At 35.1% G+C, this 25,881-nt stretch overlaps 1 protein-coding gene across 7 annotated transcripts in view; it reads right to left on the reverse strand.

Moving 5' to 3' along the window:
* The window catches only part of CDC42BPA (CDC42 binding protein kinase alpha), a 328,619-nt gene that overhangs the window by 193,618 nt on the left and 109,120 nt on the right, over positions 1 to 25,881 (reverse strand). For all 7 annotated transcript variants that reach the window (XM_082834424.1, XM_082834427.1, XM_082834423.1 and 4 more), the window contains exons 3-5: positions 24,954 to 25,037; positions 15,524 to 15,619; positions 2,133 to 2,281 (exon numbers count right to left, since the gene is read on the reverse strand). In XM_082834424.1, the coding sequence (XP_082690550.1) occupies positions 2,133 to 2,281; positions 15,524 to 15,619; positions 24,954 to 25,037 (329 nt within the window). The remainder of the gene's footprint in view (positions 1 to 2,132; positions 2,282 to 15,523; positions 15,620 to 24,953; positions 25,038 to 25,881) is intronic.

Consider the following 25,881-nt stretch of genomic DNA (forward strand, 5'->3'; position numbering starts at 1 on the left):
AGCATTTGCTGAAAATATTCTATCCAGAAAATGGGAATCACATTTTAAGAAGCACAGTGATGCATCAGAACATGTCCACTGACAGGCAAAGGGAAAGACAAGAAGGGAGGGAGAAGAGGTATGGGAGTGGTCACAGGCTAAGTGTGTGTGTGTGTGTGTGTGTGTGTGTGTGTGTGTGTGTGTGTACACGTGTGTGAGACAGTGGGAGAGAAAATGTGTTTGTCAATTTTGACAAGAGACACTATAAATGTTTAGACGTTTAACCTAAAGAAGAGATGACTTCAGAAGGCATGATGACTATAAGATAAACTGTATTATTATATGTGGCTCTGAAGGCAAAACTAGGACCAATGATTAAGAGAAAAAGAAATTCAGCTTAACATAAAGTAAAATTCTATAACACTGGAGCTGTCCAACAATGGAATAAATAGGATTCATTTAACATTAAGTACCTTGTAAAATTAGAGGTACTCAAGCAGCACTCAGGGCTGAAATGGATTACAATCCACATTTCAATATCGGAAAGATAGTTGTTACCCAGAATGCTGTCCTGAGAAGAATTATAAGACTGCATATATAGTCAGTGGGAAGGAGTCCTGTGATCAGTTAAGAATATTTGTCACAGCCTGGCAGAAGGGAGGGTAACAAAAATACCTCATATTTACTATCTCTAATCTAGATGAATTATTTTCAGAAATAATATAGTCCTCGTTGTGAATTTAGATGTGAACTGAGTAAGGTTTCTCTTAAACTCCACGAGTCTAAGACTAGCATTCTTTAAATGTTCAATGAAGTGATTTTTTAAAGTACTTTTAAATGACAGTCCTCAGCTAGGATCTTGGCTTACTGCTTAAGCAACAAAACAGCACTTGAGTTTCTCATCCAAATAATTCACTCTTGAGACAACAATACCACCTTAAAAACTGCATTGTGCTTTACAGTTTTCAAAGTACGTTCATGTTTTTGCTTTCAAGAAAATTTGTGACTATCAGATATCGACAGAGAAAAGCACGTGAATAGGAAAAGTCAAACTGAGATCTGAAAAATACAAAATTTTTTAACCAAATTATTCTTTTAATAATGTACTAAAACTTCACTGCTAATTAAATCAATCAGCATAAGATAGCCAAATCTTAAAACAAACTCTGAAACAGAAAATTTTTCTTCTTCCTACATTCTTGCTCTTCACAGAGATTACTCTCATTACCCACAACTCAAAACGAAAGAGCCGGGCTTCCCGGGTGGCGCAGTGGTTGAGTCCGCCTGCCAATGCAGGGGACACAGGTTCGTGCCCCGGTCTGGGAAGATCCCACATGCCGCGGAGCGGCTGGGCCTGTGAGCCATGGCCGCTGAGCCTGCGCGTCTGGAGCCTGTGCTCCGAAACAGGAGAGGCCACAACAGTGAGAGGCCCGCATACCACAAAAAAAGAAAGAGCCATTGCTGTCTTCGAGCGTAAGTTATCACGAGTGAGGTCACTAGACCAGCAGGGGCAGAAGCAGCAGCATCACCTGGGAAGGTGTTAGAGATGCCAAGTCCCCAGACCCATCCAACCTACTCAATCAGAAACTCTGGAGTTTTAACAGCCCTCCATATGATTCTGATGCATGCTTAAGTTTTCAAACTATGGTCTTAGAAAATGGTTGTTTCTTTCCAACATGCCAGGATCCCTTCCCTTTCCCTGCTTCTCCTTAGCGTCTCTTTACTCTTTCTCACATTTTGCACAACCCAAAGATTTTCTCATTTGAGTGATCAATTCACCAATAACTTTGGGAGGATTTCCTACTTTCTTTCTTTTAAAAATGTGAGACTGCCTTTTAAACCATCCAATAAGTTTTAACATTTTTTTACTACAATAAATTATTATGAGATGTTTACAGAGATTTTTAATATGTGTCAACAGGCATAAGAACAATCTTACACAAAAATCATTTTGTAAATGGCCTGCTTTTTCATTCCATCTTAAACGGTACACAAAATAACACATTTGTAGGAAATTTTTAAAATAAATCATTATACCTGTCGAACAGTTTACAAAGAAGAAAGTATTCCATGGCAATCAAAATCACCACTTTCTTACAGAAACATCTCTTTTGACATTTATACAATCCGCTCCTTCACTGCATCTTACTCACCTGTGTACATAATGCAGTTGATGAACTGAATCAATTGCTATCACCATCTCAGCCAAGTAAAATCGAGCCATATCTTCAGGCAATCTATCTTCAAATTTGCTTAGTAGAGTAAGCAAATCCCCACCAACATAATAATCCATAACCAGGTACTGAGAATGAAAAATAAAATGTACTCAATAAATAAGGGGGAAAAAACAATGTATCTAATGTAAACCAAGGTCAAATAGCACTGGATCAAATACTTTTGTTGTTAATTAACAAGGAGCTGGGTAAGATGATCAGCAGCAGTCACTTATAAGTCTTGAAAATTTCATAAAGCAGTTAATAAATCTTCTAAAAACTGGGGCAGGAAACAATATAGGATTATCACTGCTTTGTTGTTGTTGTTTGCAAAGTAAAAATATGGAAAAGTAACATCATCATCAACTACAACAATAGACCACAGTTTTACCAACATTTCATAGAAGAAAAAACATTTAAATTCTCCAAATAAATTTTTAAAACTCAGAATAAGACAGTCATTTACGTTGAATAAATTCATCTTCATCTCACTACATTTTCCTTATTTCATCTTGAACCGATAACAACTTTATTATGACCAGCACTTGGATCAGCATTTGGAAGCCACTGGTATATAAAATATATAGCAATTCTCACCATATGCTTCTCTTCCCATTTCTGATACTGTGCAAGTATCAGAATGGATTTTTCTTAAGTATACATAAACAGAAGCCAACTAATTTTAGATAGGAACTCTTACGGGTATGTATGTGTGATACTGTGAATTTATAATAAGAAATATATATTTTTTGGAATAGAGCAGAGAGTTCCTTAAAACCATTGGAATTTCCTAAGTGACAAGATAAAGGTGTCTTTTGTTATTTATAACAAGTCCCTTTCAACCACACCTAAGTTTATGTTAATGAGGTGACTTTTGGAAAACCCCTAGGAAACCTAAGGATGGGAGCTGGTTGCCAGGGAACCAACCAAGATTAGGGTATTGGAACTTTCAGTCTCACACCCTCACCTCCCAACCCCGGACCTCCAGGGAAAGGGACTGGAAGTTGAATCAATCATCAACGGCCATATGATCCAACAATCCCACTCCTGGGCTTATATCTGGAGAAAACTCTAATTCAAAAAGAAACATGTACCCCAATGTTCATAGCAGCACTATTTACAATAGCCAAGACATGGAAGCAACCTAAATGTCCAAGGACAGAAGAATAGATAAAGAAGATGTGGTATATATATACAATGGAATACCACTAAGCCATAAAAAAGAATAAAATAATGCCATTTGCAGCAACATGGATGGACCTAGAGATTATCATACTAAGTGAAATTAAGTCAGAAAGAGAAAGGCAAATACCACAAGATATCACTTATATGTAGAATCTAAAATGTAACACAAATGAACTTACGTTCAAAACAGAAACAGACTCACAGACATAGACATAAACAAACTTATAGTTACCAAAGGGGAAAGGGGGTGGGAGAAGGATAACTTATGAGTTTGGGATTAGCAGATACAAGCTACTATACATAAAACAGATAAACAACAAGGTCCTACTGTACAGCACAGAGAACTATACTCAATATTCTATAATAAATCATAATAGAAAAGAATATGTGTGTGTGTGTGTATATATATATATATATATATAAAAGAATAACTGAATCACTTTGCTGTACACCAGAAACTAACACAACATTGTAAATCAACTATACTTCAATTAAAAAAAAATCAATGGTCAATTATTTAATCAATCATGCTTAAGTAATGAAGCCTTCATAAAAGACCAGCATGGGGTTTAGACAGTGCCCAGGTTGGCAAACAAGTGGAGGTGCTGGGAGAGTGGTACATTCTTGGAGAGGGCATGAAGCTCCGTGCCCCTTTCCTCATACCTGCCCTACACATCTCTTTCATTGGGCTGTTCCTGAGTTCTGTGAGCTGCTCTAGCAAAGCAACTGAATCAGAGGAAGGGGTGGTGGAAATCTCTGATCTATAGCCTGTAGGTCAGAAGCACAAGTAACAACATGGACTTCGGACTGGGGAGTATGGGGAGCCATCTTGCAGGACTGAACCCTCAACCTGTGAGATCTGATGCTATCTCCAGTTAGACAGCATCAGAACTGAGTTAAATTATAGGACACCCAGCTAGTGTGGGAGAACTGCTTGATGTGTGGAAAACCCACACATCTAATGTCAGAAGTGAAGTACTGTGCAGAGAGTACTGTGTGTAACGTAAATAAAAACAACAGAGTGTTCCTTTACAGCGTGTGTATACCAAAAAAGAAAAAACAAGGAGTATACACCAAAATGTTGACAGCGATTATCTCTGGGTTGTTAGATTACAGACTATGTCACAGCTTTTTGTTATTTTCTGGATTGCTTTATAAACATGTATTACATATACATGTGTATATTATGTTGTGTCATGTTATGTCATGTCATACAGTGAGTGAAAACTAGACATAGTGGAAAGATGGACTTTGCAGTCAGAGAGACCTGTATTCAAATTCTGACTATGGGTTATAAGTGGCTTTTGAAAGATTAATTTCTTTGGTACTTTACTTTCTCATCTATATAACTACAATAATGATACCTTCCTCAGAGTATAGCACTTAGCATGATGGTTAGTAAATTAAATATATTTAGAATGTCAGTTATAATGTCTTAAAGTTCAGGTCATTTTATTATAGAATGGAGTTATTATTTCAAGGATATTACCAAGTAATATCTTATTGACATTAAGAGTTAAAGAGTCTTGAGAAAATTCACATTCTTTTTTTGTTTGTTTGTTTGTTTTTGCGGTACGCGGGCCTCTCACTGTTGTGGCCTCTCCCGTTGCGGAGCACAGGCTCCGGACGCGCAGGCTCAGCGGCCATGGCCCACGGGCCCAGCCGCTCCGCGGCTTGTGGGATCCTCCCGGACCGGGGCACAAACCCATGTCCCCTGCATCAGCAAGCGGACTCTCAACCACTGCGCCACCAGGGAGGCCCCACATTCTTATTACTATACATTAGAACTACAAGCATGGGCAATTTTGTTAAATAAAAGAAAATTTCATGTTTTAAATCTTTGAAAGTTAGGGCAACAATGTATTTCAAATCCTGGTCTATGGTTTACTTGCTATATTTACTAGGTCTAATGTTTAACAGTCTCTGTCAAGAAGGTTAGAACAAAATAATTTAATGTAATAAAATTTTGTTAACATAAACATGTTGCTAGAATTGGCAATGGATGTAGAGCAGAAATCCACAGCTCTTACTTTAAAAAGAAGTACTTTGAGTATAGTAGCAAACACAGAAAGTTTTCAAACAAAAAACAAGTCTACTATTAAAACTGGAATCTAATATTTATACATAGAAAGTCATATAACATAACACATTTCTTCAATAAACATTTACTAGGTGCCAATCAGGATTTTTTTTGGTACCAAACAGAGGATAAAGAGATCAAAGGCTTCTACATCAAAGGCTTTCCTCTCTTGAAAGTGTACTTTTGCCACCCACGGTCGCCATTTAAAACTTAGGCTCCTTGAGTCATCATCTATCTTCTACTTTCATCCACATACTGCTATGTGCTTCCCTTAATAAACCCATGGATCCCTTCACTTCCAAGCTTTCAGTGTGCCTTACTGAACCTCTTCTACAGTAAACAACGTCCTTGAGATAGAATACAAAATGATGAATACATAAATATTCCTAGTTTTCCTTTCCTGCTGGCTGCTAAACAATGCTCTGGCTTTGCCCACTCACATTCTTTCCCCACCTTGTCCTCAGAGGTAAAGTAGCTGTAGATAAGACAGAATTCAGCAACTGGGAGAAGCAAGAAGCAGAAAACACAAAAGTTTCTCAAGAGAAAAGCAATGAGTTGAAGATGAACTACACTTGCAATAGGGTTCTAGTGTTAGGGAGACAAAAATGCATCCAAAAGGCAAACAAGTAATAACCTCACATAAGAAAAAAGCCCCTTTTCCTCTATAACATATCCCAATGAATGTCTCTAAGTCATTCTTTTATGTTTTTTCCTTTGTTCACTACAACATTCAACTAAATCATCAAGGTCTTGTTGAGTCTACTCCCTGCTAAATCTCTGTGAAGTCCATCTACTTCTATCCCTACCCACTACCAACAATCCTAACCCAGGCTCCTGGCCTCTCGACTATATTACTACTACAAGTTTAAGACCAAAGTGAATAGCTTTCTATAATATATTTTATTCTGTAGATAATTTTCTTGGGAATGGAAAATAGAATACAGAACAAGAAAGGGACAAATAAATTCATTGACTAAGTCCACAGATACTTATATATAAGAACCTACTATGTGCTAACAATACACTTATGCAATGGAGATACTACAATAAATTAGACATAATTCTTGCCTTCACGGTATTTACAATCTAATGAAGAAGAAAACACAAATTAATGGGCAATTTCAGTGTAATATAAATCTTTGACAGGGATAAGAAGAGGGTATTGCTGCAGGCTCTTAAAGGAAAAGAACCCAACCTTTTAATCAGGTTCATTCATTCATTTGTCTGAAATTTACTTTTGTACAAGGTATGAAGACTATTTTCTTATATACAGAGAGTCAATTATCTAAAACAAGTAGTTAAATATTCCATTCTTTCCCCCAGTTTAATTGAAATGCCCCCTCATTGTATTTTAAGACACTAATACACTTGGATCTGCTCCTGGGCACTCTATTCTGCTACAGTTGTCTATTTCTATATCAATATCATATTGTTCTCATTGACTAATTAGTAAAATTTAATATCCAGCAGGACAAGTTCTTACTTATAGACTACCTTTAAAATATTACTCAATATGGCAAAAGTGTCTTTAAACAAGTTTAGAAAACCATAGACTGAGAGGCAATATTCATAAGATATGTCAAGGAGATAATAATCCTAACATAAAGAGGTCCTACCAGTTGTTAAGAAGAGGGCAAGCAATCCAACAAAACTAGGTTGAGGCTATTAACAGGCTATTTCCTCACATAAAAGGAAACACAATTAGCCAATTAATATTGGGCTGGCCAACAAATTCGTTCGGTTAGTGAATACGCTGTTCAATAAAGTCCTTCATGAAAATGAAAAATGTCTTTTATTTTTACTTAAAACTGAACGAACTTGTAGGCCAACCCAATACATAGTCAAAACCAAAGCAACAAAGAGATATCTTTCACCAATTAGATTAGCAAAATGATCATTACTGTTTTGGAGAAAGTGACTTAAAACAACACTGCTTTTTTGGAAGACGATAAACTACAACTATTTGGGAAAGTAATTTCACAGTATCTACTGAATTTTAAAAGGTGCATACCCCTTGATCCAGCATTTCCACTCTTAGGGATATAGTCAATTAAAATAAAAGCTCCAATGTGTAAGGCATATGGGCAAGTATGTTTACTGGACAGCACTGCTGATAACTGGAACAAATGAGAAAGTATGAATAGAGATCAACAAGACAACTGTTAAATGGATCCATTCAACATATCCATTCTATGAAATATGATACTGTTGCCCAAAAGAAAAATTAAATATATATGCCCATGAGATATTTTAAGCAACAACAGCAAGCTGCAGAGTAATATATACGTTGTAATCCCATTTTTATAAAAAGGAAGAAAATATACATATACACACAAACATTCAATTATACAAAGCGTAAAAAATGAAAGGATACAGCAAAGTTAACATTAGTTACCTCAAGAGGGTGAAATGAAAGATGAAGGTAAGGACTATTAACTTTTTAATGTATATAGATCTCTGTATTGTACAGAGGAAAAGACCTAGTCAAATCGAAGTTGACCAATGGAGTAAAGTTCTGCAAAAGGCCAAAGGTGATGGAGTCAAAGGGAAAGGTTGATAGGAATAATCCTAAATATTATGATATAACTCATCCACATTGAGAAAAAAGATAAGAACAGGCCCAAATACAGATAAATTTGTATACGGGGGAAGGATGAAAGGAAATGCTGAGGTCAGAGCACAGAAAGTTAAGAAAGTTCATACTTGAGTAACCAATGGCTTTCATTTTTTCCAGGAAGTAGGGGGTTATAGAATGAGGGTGCAGGAATATTTGTATAATGTCCCTATACTAGAGATAGGGATCATAACTGTTATTCCTGCTTTATGGCTATGTAATAAGAGACAATAAAGATAAATGATTTGCCCAAACATTACATTAAAGAGTAGGAAAGCCAGAACTCAGAGTTCTTGATCTTTGATCAGTTTCCTTCTTACTCCAATTAAAGAAAGTCAGTGTTCAGTAAAAAAGCTGACAATACCCATGACATAAAAGAGTATGTGCTAAACATCAGAATAACAAATAAGAAATTAAGGATACAGGCTGAGTCCTCAGAAATCTTGTATCCCTCCAAAATAAACAGATCTCTAGGTGTAGATATACACATCAGAAAATTTCCAACTCTGAATTTCTAAAAAATCTCTAATTCAAAGTTTGTGCTTTTTAAGGAACTACATTCCAAGGAAAGAATGCTAAAGCATGTGAAAACATACAATAAATAGATTGTGTCCAGAGAAAATACATTTCACAGAACAGATATGCTTTTAGAAGTCTTCTTATGGAGAATACCAAACTCCTTTGGTCATCTTGCTGTCACAAAAAGAGATTAATAGTCAATCCTTAGAGCCCCACCTTTTATTTATCCCTCCTAGCCCTTTTTTTTTTCACTCTTACAAAAATACCTTTCTAATAATTTCTATCTCCAACACAAACTGGATTCCTGTAAAGAATTTAAAGTTCATATGACTAATTACAGTTTAATATTTAAATATCTTTCATCCTCTAATCAGTTTACAAATGCTAATTCAAAAAGCAAAATTTTTGCTTTAAATATCTTCCTATCTGTTCTTTTTTCTTCCTCAAACATAAAATAACAGGAAACAGTGAATAAGAAAATGTGAGGAAAAAAGAAATTTTCATTGATTTGTAATATTCTAAATGATATCTAAGTGATAAGAGGTTTATGTGCCCATATAGATACAACTAAGTAGGTTTGTATTTAATGAGTTTTTCTTAAGGAAAAAATGTTCTAATCACACCTTAATATCATTCATTAAATTACGCAGGTTCTTCCTAAACAAATAAAATGCACATATGCTATGACCATATATTTTTTTCATAAACTGGCTATAGTGATATTTCAGCATATTACAAATGAAAGTCAAATTATTTACCACAGCTTCCTTGAATTGTATAGCTCTGTAAATCACGTTACTTATTTGACTGCTTTAGGGCTACTAGGGTTAAAAGTTATTTTGGAAAATAACTATGTATAATAAAATTTCTTTTTGGGTATCTAAAACAAGGTTTGTCAACATTTTTAAATGATTTTATTTTCTTATATTTCATGAATATTCAAAAGAAAATCTTTGATGATAACAAGACAATTTAGGACTTCTGACTCTTGAGACTAATAGACCATGAAGGTTTCCCTGAACTAAAGAAAAACTGGCTGTTTACAGGAGAGCTGACTACTAGAGTATTTCAGCCCTCCTCCAGTTATTGTGGAATTTTAATTCTAATATAATTAATGGCTGATATACACACACAATTTCTTAGAAGTGTCTCTGAAAAAGAAATATTAATCCTAATCTCAAATGCAAAGAGCACAGATAAGACTAAATAACTCAGAGGAGAGAGAATGATAAGTCAGGCTTTTATTCACTGAAAATTTTGCTATATAAAATTTGGCATTTGGACATTTTATTTCTGTATCTATATATATTTCTATATTTATAGCAAAATGTAGAGTTTTAAGCAATCCATAAATATACAGTGTTACATCTATCTACAGTAGAATTCATTGTCATAGTGGATTTTAGTCCTTATCCAAAAACTTCTGAAAAGTCATCATGATAAACAGTTACAATTTTGCTAAGCAAGTATTTGGCATGTGTTCGATTTAATCTTAATTTTGCTGACAAATCTATGCAGATTATATTTGCACTGATACATTCATCCCTAAAATCTCATATAAGTATGGTAAATTCAAATCAAATATTCCATTCAATTTAACAACTGAGCAACTAAGATGTGCAAAGCTCTACGTTATGACTTTTAAACAATTCTGACTATAACCCACAAAAATAATATGGTTTATATGATTATTCAGTAATCATTATAAAAGAAATGTCATGAAACAATATTTACTCTTACTATTTGAACTCTGTCATTTCCTAGTCTATTTAATTTTTTAAATGCTGGTGTAACCTACTAAATTGATTTTATGACTCACAATTTGAGGTTTGAAAAACACTTTTATACTCTGGAAGCATGTACAGGATACAAAGACAAGTAATGACCCTGTTTGAACACCTGAACCTGGCCTGAAATCAGATAAACTTCACGGCTATTAAGTTACACTAACTCTAATTATATTTTAGCTAAAAATAGCAGGGTTCATGTCATCTATTTAAAACTTTTTTAAGTTGTACCAAAAAAATCAAAGATATATACATACATAGGTTAATCATATAATAGCAGTACTAAAAAATGTAAAGCTAAAATGAAATAAAAAAGATTAATTCAAACTGGGAATTCTGGAAATACTGTTAAGATGTAGAATTTGAGTACAATTCTAAAGTATTAGCTAGACTTCAACAGGATTAGTGGCAGGAAGAAGAAGGAGTGGCACTAGTATGAAAGATATCATGGGCAATAAAAACAAAGACAGAAAGTAAAACAGTACAGAGAACGCTCAAGAATGGAGGGTATTCCCTCCACTGAGGCTGAAACAGAGACTTTGGGCAGGCACAATATTTCCAGTCATATCTTTTTCTTTACCACTATACTATATTTAACACTATTAATGGTTTTCTCTACCAACTCTCCTTTCAGTTTCCATGGTGCAGTATTTTGATTCTCTTTCTTGCTCTGACCATTTCCATTAGTTTTCTACTTCTTGGGGTGCCCTATCTCTGACTTCTCTAGGCAAACTTGCTTTCTCATTTTACAAGCACTGCTCAGTGATTCTCATTTACTCCTTGTATTCACTGTTATCTACAAAAAGCGTTGGCCAAGTTTTCCTGTAAAGGACCAGAGAGAAAATACTTTAGGCTTGGCAGGCCAAGAGGCAAAATCAAGGATATTATACAGGCACATATATAATGAGGGAAACCAAATTTCCACACCTTTCATTAGCAAAATGCAGAATATAATAATGAGAATTGAATACAATTTTTGTAATATGGACTACTAATGAGAAAATGTAATTCTTTTGTGGGGAGAGGGGAAAAGAACAGTTTGCTTAACTGGGGCTCAAAGTTAGTATTCCCTACCATCAAAAACCTACTGCAAATGTATATCTGCAAATGCTGATCTGTACTGAGAGTCTACATATTTCATCTGTGAAACTCTATTCACAAAGGTAGGTACTGCCAAATACTCGTATCAGTTCATGAGTATATAATTTTGATTGAGCATATTCCTCTACTTGAAATGCATTTATAGAATGCTATTAAAATTTTCTCCTGATTCCTGTGCATAAGTATGTCATTACTGCAGATTAACCACTTCTAACTGAAATTTAGGTGGAAGTTCTCAACTGCCCAGTTAAATGGATGTTGAACTACAAACATTTCCTTTGTACTTGCATCAAGTTCCAAAAATTGCTGCTAGAACTGTAGTTTGAGCTCAAAAGATTTATCGGCGGCAAATCTATGTGGAAATGGAAATCTCACTCCTTTTTGACAGCGTGGGAAGTAGATACAGCAGCTTGACATTACTTGTGATTCAAACAATGTCAGTTGTCAAAATGACTTCACCATAGCATAGTTTTGCATATAAGTGTTGTTTTGCCTTGTAATTTTATTTTAAATTTATTTTTAAAACATATCAAGTCTACAGGGAAAGCTAATTTCCAAGCCTTTTCAATACTTCATAATAATGGTTGAGGGTGGGGTTTTTTGTTCAGTTATATTTCAATCGGTCCTTTGTTCAAAATATCGCAATAAAATGTTACCACTGCAAAACCAGTGAATGGCTGTATGGCACAACAAGAATGTTTAGCTTTGATTTCTGATAAAAATCCATGGAAATGAAAATAGTTGTTTCCAAAAAACTGAATGAAGCGCAACGTTGATACTACTGGTTCAACACATGATAGATTCAAATATTTGCTGCAAACTACCTGCTGATTAATAAGACAATGAACATCCACATGCTTTAAGCAACTAATATTTTCACGATTTGTAAATCTGTCCAAATAAGCCTTTTCCTGCTCATACATATTTTTACCACTCTCAACTGTAATATGTTTTAGCAGATTCCAATTCAGGTTGTACCAAATCAGTGTTTTCTCAACTTCTTTGAAAATAATATGACTGTAATGATTCCACACAAGATATTCATAGAGGCTAATTCCTCAGCTATTTCAAACTCAAACATTGACCCCTCAAGTAACAAGGACTGAGCAGAACCAGCACCATCTTTCAACTCAAGAGTCAAAGAAACCCTCTCAATGTGACAGGAAATGATTATTTCCCTGGTTTTAAAATCCACCATTGATGCTGCTCCCATTGTCCTCGATTCTTGAAGCAACTGTTCTCACCAAAACGCTAATAGTCTTAGACAAGTTTATTTTCTGTGGACACATTTCTTTGGCTGCTGCAATCAAACATGATTTAATTAACTCAAGATTGGTAAATGGCTTTCCTTGTTTGGCTAGTAAATGAGCCACTCTGGAACTTACTGCAGTTGCAGCCTCATTTTCATTTTTTATTTTGTGAAAAAATTCTGCTGTGATAAGATATTGTTTTAAATTTTCTAACTTTTCTGACTGCTGCTTTCCTATGAGTTAGGAATGCTGTGATGAGTGCTCAGTTTGGCAATGTAGACATTTATTGTATTCTATTAGTACAAGTGAAGTGTAGTTATGCAATAAACACTATGCCGTAATTTAATTCATTAACAAAATAATCCACACTCTACTGTGCCTTAAAAGCATGATACTGAAAAGTCTACTTTTCTTATTTTGACATGAGGCATATGCACTGTTAATTTTAAAAATAATAAAACGTCATGATATAGCACTTGAAATGCTATCAAGTTATAAATTGAAATGCTATCAAGTTATAACTGTCACTGCACTTTGTAGTCTGACTCAGTGCAAAGCAACGAGTGACACATATAGTGTGTTACCCTCTGTCACAGTGCCAGTCTCCATCACAACTAGTCAACTCTGCCACAGAGCAGCCATAGATAATACATGAATCAATGGGCATGGCTGTGTGTCAATAAAACTTTATGAACACTGAAATTTGAACTTTATATAATATTCACATGTCATAAAATATTCTTCTTTTGATTTTTTCCAACTACTTAAAAATGTAAAAACAACTCTTAGCTTGCAGGCTGTATGAAAATAGGTGGCGAGCCAGATTTGAGCTGCAGGCCACAATTTGCCAAAATCTGATCTATGAGAACTCCAAGACACCCTCAGAAACACCAGACTTACATATCTAACCCATTAAATGGATCACATGACAATTCAAACCCAACATATATCAAATTAAACTAATCATCTTCCCACCTACTTTAAATTTTCTCTTCCTCCTATATTCCCCAACTCAATTCATCACCTACCAACCACTGAATCCCACAAGTCAGACACCAGAAAACTGGGAATCATTCTGACTCCTCTCTCCTCCACTGACACTCACTCAAACACAACAAGTCCTAATTATTTTACTTCTTAAATAGTACCTGAAACCATCCCCTCCCACTGTCACCTTTATTCAATCCCTCATTATCTGTCACCTGAATATTTTCTCCTAACTAGTCTCTCTAGTTTTGCCCCCTGAAATCCATCCTTAACACTTCTGCTAGGATGTTCTATACAAGATATAAAACTGATTATCACACTATCCTTAAAACCCTCCTGGAAACTAGAATAAAATTCGAACTCTTCTGCATGGCCTACACTCTGGAAGCCTCATTTTATACCTCTCTCCCCTCCTTATCATAATCACACTAGCCTTCCTCTCATCCCTCAAACAACCTCAGTCCTTTCCTGTCACAAACCCTTCTACAGTCCTAAAACAGCAGCTTCCAAACTTGCTCTGTGAAAGAACCCTGAGAAAGCATGAAGGAAAGTGGAAGGAGGAAGCTAAGAGATCAGTCAGGGCAGTTGCGTTTCTATATGCTTCATTGTATAGGCTTTCAGATATAATGTCGTTTTACAAAACACACACACTAGAGTTCCATGATCAAAAAAATATTTGTTTTTGAAACTCATGACTGTAAAAGTTTAATTTCCTTACCATAACGTATAAGGTGCTATATTATGTGACTCTCTCATCTCTCCTCCCTCATCCCCAAGCCTCTTTTTCTATCCTTCATCAAGAGGAACATAACAAGGTGGCTTCAAATCTCCATGCTCACCAAGCTATCTCCGCCTCTTCTCCCTTCTTGGTTTAGGCAATGTACATTTTTCTTAGAAGAGCCCTTACTGACTTCATACCTTTGAATAAATGTTATATTTTTCTTATATGAAACAATGTGTAAATATTATTTACTTGACTGTGAATTCCTTGTCTGGTTCCCCTCACAAGAATGTAAGAATAAGAAAAGAGATCCTTTGTCTGTCTTATTCACTACTGAGTCTCTAGAATCTAAAGAACAATGCCTAGCACACAGCACATGTCCAATAAATATCAAATTAATGAAAAGTGTCTTATTAATTTTTATATCCCAGTATATAGTTGTAGTAGCTGGCACAAAGCAGGAACTCAACACATGTATGCTAAAAACTAAACCTTGAAATAAAAACTGGGGTCAGAAAATGAAGGGCTTTGAATAACAGGCCAAGGAGTTGTACACTCGACTGTGACAGATATCACCTATTTACTTGTTCATCTCTTCAATCTTCAATTGGTAGTGCTTCTAACAGTTTGATTTTCCTCCAAGCTCTTTCCCAACTTCTTTTGTCAAGTAGTTCATGATGTTAATATAAAATTAGACACAGCCTAGATTTTAAATATGGCTCTACTTAAAGTAACACATGACAACTTTGAAAAATATGTAAAATTCTAAATAGTAATAGAATACTACAAATAAGATATCTTGAGAAAATAATGGAAAAAAATCCTGACCACCTTTTATAGAATGTAAATGTTTGGATTTAGTTTTGACGTGTTTATTAAAAAACATAAAAAATTCCAACGGAAAGGTATTGAATTACCCAGGGAAAGAAATCACATATCAAAATAAACAACTTATACTCTGAAATTCAGTGGTTTTCTAAATAACATTTACATTTAAATAATGCTTAAGAGAAAATAATGCTAAATTCTAAATTCTGCCAATAAAAAATTAATAAGGATATAGAAACATATAAAAAGTGATTCTTACTAAGTTATTGTCATCTTGGAAAGCATAATGCAAAGTTGTAATCCATTTATTGTCTCCATTCACTAACACATCCCTTTCTTCACGAAAACATGCTGTCTGAAAAGGAAAAAAACATTTTTTTAGATAAAGAATACTTCATGTAAAACTAGGAAATATATTATGCAAACAATTGCTTAAAATATTTATTACACTTTCTGTTCTGAAAAGGGAATACATCTGATATTATACGACTTTCCAATAAGTCAAGTTTCAAAGACCCCTCAGAAATTGAACAACTGGAACAGTACACTTACAAGTATTTTATATTTAAAAATACTGTTGTAGTTCAAAAAAATCAGAAAAATACACAGAATTATTTAACAACCATGGTCCAATCTACCATCTAGATAATATAAATGTCAACATTTTGTCACATTTACTTCTGATCATTTTGTTATTAAGAAAATATGATACAAGTTGTAGCCTTCCTATTCCTAGAGCATTCCTGTCCCTTCTCCCTCTGAGAAAATGAATAATCTGAAGTTTGTATATATTCTTCCCATCACATGCTTTATTATTCATCAAAAACAATAGAATTGTTTTGTGTTTTGAAAACTTCCATGAATAGTGTAATTTCATCTATCCCTTTGCATAGATGGCTGTTTACCTTTTAATTGCTGTGGTATTCCATTGTATGAATACGGCAGAATTTATTTATATAACCCCCCAATCACGAAGATCACCCAATTTTGTGTTATTTCAATGCTGGCAATGAATATATTTGTACAAATGTACAGTAAGTCCCCTACATACGAACCTTCAAATTGTGAACTTTCAAAGATGTGAACACGTGTTCGCATGTCCAGTCACGTAAGTTAGTTCACCTGTCTGGCATACGTTGCCATATGCATGCATCCTCTACAAGTGGTTGTGCTTTTGTGTATACTTTACTGTACAGCACTGTATACAGTACAGTAGTACAGTATTTTTATTTCAAGCCCAGCATGTCTGGAAGCAAGTGTAAAAGCAGCAGTGATGGAACTGGTACAGTACTAACCAGACATCACTGGATCGTTTTTTCAAGGGGGTAGATAGAATTGAATCCAGCAAGGAACTAAAACCTGTGCCATCAGTGTCAGGCGTGAGTGAAATTGCAGCTTGCCCTCCGTCTCCTATTGCTGACGATCCTTCAGCTCTACCATCTCCCACCTCCCCTCCCTCCTCCAGTCAGTAACTCTTCTTGCCTGTTCACTCGATGCCAGCCCCTGTATGCCAGCTGTTGTACTGTACTACTGTACTTTTCAAGGTACTGTACTGTAAGATTAAAAATGTTTTATTTTTTGTTTGTTTTTTATGTATTATTTGTGTGAAAAGTACTATAAACGTATTACAGTACAGTATTATATAGCCGACTGTGTTAGTTGGACACCTAGGCTAACTTTGTTGGACTTACAAACAAGTTGGACTTACAAACGTGCTCTCGGGAACAGAACTCGTTCATTGTAGGGGACTTGCAAGAGTTTCCTAGAGTATACACTTGGAAACAGAAATACTAGTTTTAAGCGTTTTCAACCTTACCAGATTCAGCCAATTTTCTTTCCTAGTGGTATGCCAGTTACTACCCTCACCCTAGTGTATGAAATCTCCCCTTTTCCCCACATCCTCAACTGCACTTGGCATTGTTAAACTTTTAAGTGCGTGTCAATATGATGGGTGTGAAATAATATCTCATCATTCTTTTAATTAACATATTCCTAATTACAGGTGCAAATAAATAATTTTTTTGTTGCACTCGTTTTTTAATTAATTTTTATTGGAGTATATTGCTTTACAATGTTGTGTTAGTTTCTACTGTACAGCAAAGTGAATCAGCTATACATATACATATATCCCCTCTTTTCTGGATTTCCTTCCCATTTAGGTCACCACAGAGCATCGAGTAGAGTTCCCTGTAAATAAATAATTTTACATATGCTTATTGGACATCTGAGTTTTCTCTTTGAAAAACTCCCTTTGCCCATTTTCTCTAATGAATTGTCTTTTTCTTACTGATTTGTAAAAGTTTTAATTTATTCTGAGGATATATTTCCACTATTATAAAGATGTATCCTGGAGAACCTTAGAAATGTGTGGCTAAAAATAAAAAATAACTTTATATGATACTTTATAATTCTACAATATATCTTTAAATTTTTAATTAAAAAGCTGCTATGCCAAAAACAACTGAAAGGTAAAGTAGAAATTAAAAGTCTCCCTGAGTCACGCCCTGATAGTTTCACTGTCCACCTGTTATGTCCAGAGGTTACTACCAATAACTCAGTTGAATTTCTTCTCAGAAAATTTCTGTATACACATAAGCATATAAACACACACACACACAACACACACACACACACACAACTATATTCATATGGCATTCCATCTCCCCTATCTTTTCTTCCTTTACACAGATGAGATCACAGTGCTCTGTAAGTCATGTTTTTCAAAGTAACAATGTATCTGAACAGCTTTCCACACTAGTACATAGAGACCCAATTTTTCTTAATGGCTGTACCACATTCCATACACACTGAAAAACCATCAGACAGTATTCTACACATAGCAGGTGCCTAATAATTTATTTCCCACAAGATAAATTCAACAGCCATGATATATAAAACAATTAGCATTACTTAATTTACCCTAATTAAGTACCTTAATTTTTTTCCACATATTTCCATAAATTTTATTTGATGCAATAGAATTTCCAAAGCCATTTATTAAACAGCATCACCAAGGAAAAATTTTAAAACAAATAAAGCTTAAACCAAATGAATGGGCAGTTTTACCTGTCAATTCAATTATTAAAATCTACAATATTATTCTTTCGTTCACTTTACGGGGAAAATAGAATCACTTGACATACAACTAAGTTCTGTTTCAGACTTTAACTGACCTGAAATTATGGTTTGCTGCTAACATTTTAGAGAGGTGGTGAAGTCTGTCAAGCCTAGGAGACTCCTTTCTCCTGGCTTTATCTTACCAGGACAGCTATCTGAAATTTTAAAGACATTTCCAGCTAGAATCTGGAAATGTGACTGACTGATGACTCCAAACTAAATAAAGCTCCAAAGACTACCTGTCAACAGAACAGATTAACTTTAGTAGGTTCTAATCTATTCTAAACTATGTAGTGAAAAAATAAATTAATTTTTAAAAACATAAAATATAAACTATTTCTAATATAAAATTTTAAACATATACAAGAGAAAGCAGTAAAATAATCCCCTGCCCCCAATGTACCCATCAACCAATTTCAACAATTATTTTATTGTTCAATTTTATTTCATCTACACTCTCACCCACTTACCACCACCCTTCCTCCACGCACATACATGTGAACACTCACACATATGTATATACACAGAGGATTTTTTTGACGCAAATCTCAGACATATGATTTTACCCATACATACTTAGGTATTATAGACTATTCCTATTAATGCCTCAGATACTTAGTTTAGATGTGAAGCACAGTCTCCTTTTTTGCTTCAGTGTATCACACTGTCCTCAGTTGGTTGTCACAGCTGAGGAGGGGTGAGGGGTAATGCTACCAGCATCTAGTGGGAAGAAGCCAGGGATGCTGCTTCACATCCTACAATGCATAGGACAGCCCCCAGATGGAATTATCTGGCCTCAAACGTCATAAGTGCCACTGCTGAAAAACCCTGTTCTAGATCAATATTAACCCAACCATGATGCATGTATACCAAGGATTCAATATAAAGACATGCAATAATGTCCATTCCAATTACATTTTTGAAAAAACTAAGTAAGATTTTTAAAAAATCCTCCCTTAAAAAAAAGAATATTTGGGTCTCTAAGAATGCGATCATCACAAAGGAGAGGTTACTGGAGACCATACAGCTTCTTCAGATTCTGTCACTCAGTTTCTATTCAACCAAACATTCTGCTTGCACAGTGATGGTTTTGAGTGTTGTGCAGTTTTACATTGTTAATATTCAGTTACATAGTGTTTAAATTTTATCCTTAATGGGTTATTGGTTAAAAAGAAAGAAGAAAAGGAATACCTATGCTGAAACAGAAGTTAATACAGACCATATATAAATGATAATAATTCTGCAAAACTGTCACATGATTCTCTTCCCTAGATCCATAGGTGCATTCATCAGATCATTATTCTTATACAGAATATCCAAATTGCCCAAATACTTGGAAATCACATGTTAAAATGAGAAAATCCATTGATGATATATCTACTTTGGCTTCTAATTTATAAGTAATAAAGACTTATCTCACCCATGAAGTATTACCACAGAAGAAGACTTTCAAATAATAATTGAATCATTCTCTCTAAGCTAATATCTGAGGGGAAAAAAGTCAAGTATTTTTTTTAAAAAAAAATAGATAAACAGGTGGAATTTTAAATTGCAAAATGCAAGAACTTCAAATATCAGTTCTTACACACCAAAGCATCAATTTACTTTTAAATCTCCATATTAATATGTATTTGGTGACCGAATCAAACATGAGATACATCACATAAATCATTTGATAACATCCACAGTTGGCAAATGCGTGAGAAAACAGACATGTTTAAATACTATGAGTGCAAAGATACACTGATCCAACTTTTTTTAGAAGATAATTTGGCAATAGCTATCGAAGTTTAAAGGTATACCCGTCCCACACAACCCAGGAATTCCACTACTGAGGAGTTTAATCTGGGGAGTGGACAAATTCTAGAGTCAGCAGGACGTGAAAATCCCTTAGTGTAAAAGCTATACTTAAAATCCCTTCAACCTCAGCATACACAACCTGGAGTACCTCAGGGCAGCCAACAGCAACATCTCTGATTAACAGTATTTCACAGCCCTTTCTATTTCTATGTTACATTGCATATACTTCTTAGGCGGCGTGACTAGTTCTGATGCACTATTTTCTCTCTTGTTTTGAAATTCCTCTTTGCTAAACACACATAGTTAGATTTGGTGAAATAACCAAATAAAAATAGTAAAAAGGTGGAAATAATCTAAATGCCCATCAATGTTTAAAAGAAAAAATCATCATACTAAACAATATATCCATTCAGTATAATGAAACAATTAAAAAGAATCAGGTAGGGCTTCCCTGGTGGCGCAGTGGTTAAGAATCCGCCTGCCAATGCAGGCGACACGGGTTCGAGCCCTGGTCCGGGAAGATCCCACATGCCGCGGAGCAACTATGCCCGTGTGCCACAACTACTGAGCCTGCGCTCTAGAGCCCACGAGCCACAACTACTGAAGCCCGCATGCCTAGAGCCCGTGCTCCACAACAAGAGAAGCCACTGCAATGAGAAGCCTGTGCACTGCAACGAAGAGTAACCCCTGCTCACCACAACCAGAGAAATGTCCGCACGCAGCAACAAGAACCCAACGCAGCCAAAAATAAAATAAATAAATACTTTATTTAAAAAAAATAAAAAAGAGGGCTTCCCTGGTGGCGCAGTGGTTGAGAGTCCGCCTGCCGATGCAGGGGACATGGGTTTGTGCCCCGGTCCGGGAAGATCCCACATGTCACGGAGCGGCTTGGCCCGTGAGCCATGGCCGCTGAGCCTGCACGTCCGGAGCCTGTGCTCCGCAATGGAAGAGGCCACAACAGTGAGAGGCCCGCGTACCGCAAAAAAATAATAATAATAATAATAATTAGGTAAAAGTATAAATATGGAAATGGAAAAATCCAATATATATTATTAAGTGATAAAAGCACTGTGAAAAAGTCAGTCTTTTAATATGATTCCAGTATAGTAAATTTTTCTATTAAGGATAAATAAATCATCTTAATAATGATTTACTTTGAACAGAAAGACTGGACATCTGAGGGAGGGGAAAAAAAGCTTTCATTTTTTTACTTGTTATTTTCTAGAGTGCTTGCATTTTCTTTTTTTTACTATACGTAGCAGATCAGGAAGTAGAGGCAGTTCCAATCTAATGACCTCAATTCATTACTACTATTAACTACTACAGCTACTACTACTACTCCTCCTGGCACATACATATATAAAAACTAATAAAACAGGGCTAACAACAATAATAAAAATAGTAAGACAACAGGCATAAACCAGTACTATCACAGTTAAACTAAGATATATTATTCCTCCACTTATGGTATAGAGACAATTATCTTTATTTAACAAATAAGATAACTGAGGCTTGGAAAGGTTTGACTCCTGAGATGGAGAGCATTTCTGTAAACTATACTGCATCTTCCAACGAAATGAGTAAGACATCTCCTATATGAGTGAAATCAATAAGAGTTGAATAAATTTGAAATGAAAGTAAAATTCACAGAATAGATTAGGAGAAGTTAACTTAAGGGATTGCTGACATACTAACGAAGTTTGTAAATGATGAATCTCTAGAGATATTAATCTTTGTAACTATACGATTATTTACTAATTATCTATCTGCCAGGTACAGAAAGAGACAAATTTCCTAGTATCTTCAAATAATCCATGTCCCACTAATTATTATATCTGTTACATACCTTAAATAGAAATAAATATGACAAACAGGTTGGAGGTAAATCTCTGAATAGTGTTCTAAAGTATCAACAATACACAGATTTAAAAAGTAAGAAATTTTGCTGCTCATTTGTAATTCATTAAGCATCACTGGTAGGACCAGTTTTCCCAAATTAGATAAGTAATGATCAGAATGGGCTTCTTTTCAATGTTTTTTTAAAAAAAGGATTTGACAATTCAAGCACAGAAATATAATTCCATCCTACTTTAAAATGAATTCCTCTTTAAAAGTTTCAATGTAGAATTTCTTCCTAAAAAATGAATGTTTCAAATAGTTTGAGGCAAGTTCCTTTCAAATACTGAACCAGCCTCGTATCCCTCAAATAAACCCCACTTGGTCATGGTGTATGATTTGTTTTATATATTGCTGAACTCTATTTGCTAATATTTTCTTAAGGATATTTGCATCTATGTTCATGAGGCATATTGATCTTAACTTTCTTTGTATGGTCCTTATCTGGTTATTCCAACAGAATAATACTGACCTCACGGAATGAGTGACATTCCTTGGGTCCCAAGGCCCCTAGTTTTTCCACATTCTCTCTGCCTTTCAGAGTCTTTGTATATCTGTTTTATATGTAATGTCCATGGTCTTTAGCTGTACTTAATGGGAAAGATAGGAAGAAGCACATCTATTCCATCTTGCCCCAGAAACAGAACATATTAATGATTTTTAATTCAACAAAATAATATTTAATTTTTAATTATTCCTGTTTTATCTTCAATTTTGCCACTTCCTCCAGTGAGTAATGAAAGTTAAACCAGTTACTCTTTCTTTTCAAAATTCTTCCCCAACATACATACACTACCAAACATAAAATAGATAGCTAGTGGGAAGCAGCTGCATAGCACAGTGAGATCAGCTCGGTGCTTTGTGACCACGTAGAAGGGTGGGATAGGGAGGGTGGGAGGGAGGGAGATGCAAGAGGAAAGAGATATGGGGACATATGTATATGTATAACTGATTCACTTTGTTATAAAGCAGAAACTAAAACACCATTGTAAAGCAATTATACTCCAATAAAGATGCTAAAAAAAAAATTTCTTCCCCAACATATCCAACATCATAAAAAGTAAGTACAAACTTTAATTAAATTTTTTAAAAGTTCTAACCCTGGAACACTAACCCACTACAATTATGAGTTCTGCGAAACAATTAGAACATAATTCTTTACTAATTTTTAATAATAAGACTTATTGCTCCAACTGCTGGCAATGCTGTCAGCCCCTCCAGGCTTTGTCTCAGCCACCAAAAGCCTACTAGCCCAAGGCCATGTCCTTCTGGAGGCAGCCCGTATCCAATGAGTAACTGAGGCAAGTGCATAAAGGTCAACCATTTGGCCCAAGGTAGGACAACTCTGAAGGACCATTTCTGCTCCACGGATCCCTGTTGGATCAACAGAGGCTGAAGGGGCAGCTTGACTTCTCCCTGACAAATCGTATTTCACCTCCTTTCCTGTCTGTCAATGTCAATTTCAAAGGCACCCCCTAATAAATAGACTGCATACTAAACTCAATCTCAGTGTTTATTACCTGGAAAATATGACCAGTGACAGTAAGGCAATTCAGTTTTAGGGAAATACAAAAGTAAATATTGAAGTTATTGAATATAACGGGCACTGGCACATATGTCAGAGAGTGACATAAAACTTTCCAGATACTCTTTTAAACACGATTTTATTACCTCTGTAATTACCTCTGGGAGGTAGAGAGGGGCTGGACTTGGGCGGGGTATAGTCAAAGAGTACCTTAGCTTTATCTGTAATATGCTATTGTTTTACAAAGAATATATCTGTAATTTCATGTGTGCAGTTTTTTTCAGTAGGCAAATAGAAAAGAAAAAGACTGAAAGCAAAACTTGCCCAAAATGTTATTAATTCTAAATGATGGAATACAAGTGATTATTAGTTTCTTCTTTGTGTTTTGTTATTTCTTCAAATTTTCTAAAAGAAAGAAATATTGAAGTATTTACTTTCACTACCACAGTATGTATCTATCATCATGGGAACCATTTTTGCTTTTCCCTATGTATTTGCTGTTTTTCAGGTTGCTACAAGTACTGGTATATACAGAAAGATTTCTAAGGGCTAATTTCTCATTATCCTCTTATGAATCTTACTACCCTCTAGAGCTAACACTCAGCCTACTCAGCAGTATAATCCTTCTGTAAGTTAAAATATTTCCACAGCGGTAAGTTCTGCTTCCCTGAGGCCCCTGAATGCCCTACCTCACTGAGCAACTCACTATAACCCAGAACAGCAGGAGACCTCCAGAACCACTCCCCAAATTTACATGTAATGTCAGGTTTGACATACATATCGGCTATTAGATATTTTTAACATCATGCCAGTCAGTCTTTCCCTCAAATCTAGCACGCAGATTAAAATGCTGACAACTCTTTCAACAGCAGATTTTACTCCCATTTTTAATAATATGAAACAAAACATAAATTTAACTTGCATAGTCAGCAATAAACAGAATTCTTACAGGCCATATTCAAAATTCCTGTGGAATTTGCTTATAGCAGAATACAGATAAATAATATAAACAAGTTATATCAAATTGGATATCAATCACTACAAAATTTCTTCCTGTAAAAGAAACTGGTTTCCACACATCCTTTTAACATAAGTGTCTAAGCCTGACATTCAAAGGGTTTCCATTTGGTTTTCAGATAATATTAAAATAGCATCACAAATGTAACATTCATCATAACTATATCATAATTGTGAATTATTGAATTTGTCTCTTAGGCTTTAAAAAATAATGCCATCGTAGATAAAAGGTTACTAAATGATACTTAAAGACCTATGGGCTCTCTATCATTTTATTTTTCTCTAAAAATATTTCTAAAGTATTATTTAAATATTCCAATAATTAGAATCTTACCTCAGCTCTTTTCAGCATTTCCCATTTATTCAATATTTTCATGGCAAATACTTTATCTGCATTTTTTAGTTTCACTACAGCAACCTAGGAAAGGAAATACAACTTTTAAAATGTGACAAATAATACTTTTTTTCAGTCATCCATTTTCCTTTTTCCTCTCTGTAAAAAAAATAAATACCAAAATTATCAGATTTCCATGCAGTTCAAATTCTAAGATCCTAAATCAAATAATATTGTCAGTTGAAAAAGTTACATTAGTGAACACGTGCCAAACAAACAACTGTGTTTTTGAACATGGTGTCGGTTGGTGATCGTATATTATATTCTCGTTTTCAAGTTTTCTGCTCTGGAATTTAAACTCAATATCTACTATCACTAAGAAATTGACCAAAATGTACCAAATGAAATAACTAGAGCTTAAACACTGCATGCCAAATTCCAACACGATGCTACAGGGAAAGCCAGCTGCCAAAACAAACATGTTTCATGGGGATCAAACAGTATGCCATAAACTGACACGCCACATATTCTTACATACTATACCACAACCCCCAACGTGCGCGCATGCACACACACACACACACACACACACACACACACACACACACACACACACACCCTAAAGATCAATTAAGGCTAACACCTCTACAAATTGCAGACTTCACACATACCTTTCCGACAAAAAAAAGGAACAGATATTTCTGTATTTTGTATTTTAGTTATGGATCAAAAAGCTGTCAAATACAAATAACTTATCCCCTATTTGCACTCTCAACAAACTGATTACACTTCTGTTTCTACTGCTCTCCCTCAGTTTGACTAGATAATCTCAAAGGGCCCTTGCAGCTCACTTGGGATGCTATAGAGCAGAGACTGAACTACATAAGAGGAGACAGAGGCTGTTTCCGGCCTTTACTGGGGGCGGGTG

The sequence above is a fragment of the Leucopleurus acutus genome (assembly GCF_964270905.1).
Source record: "Leucopleurus acutus genome assembly, chromosome: 2".
NCBI classification, from domain to species: Eukaryota; Metazoa; Chordata; class Mammalia; order Artiodactyla; family Delphinidae; genus Leucopleurus; species Leucopleurus acutus.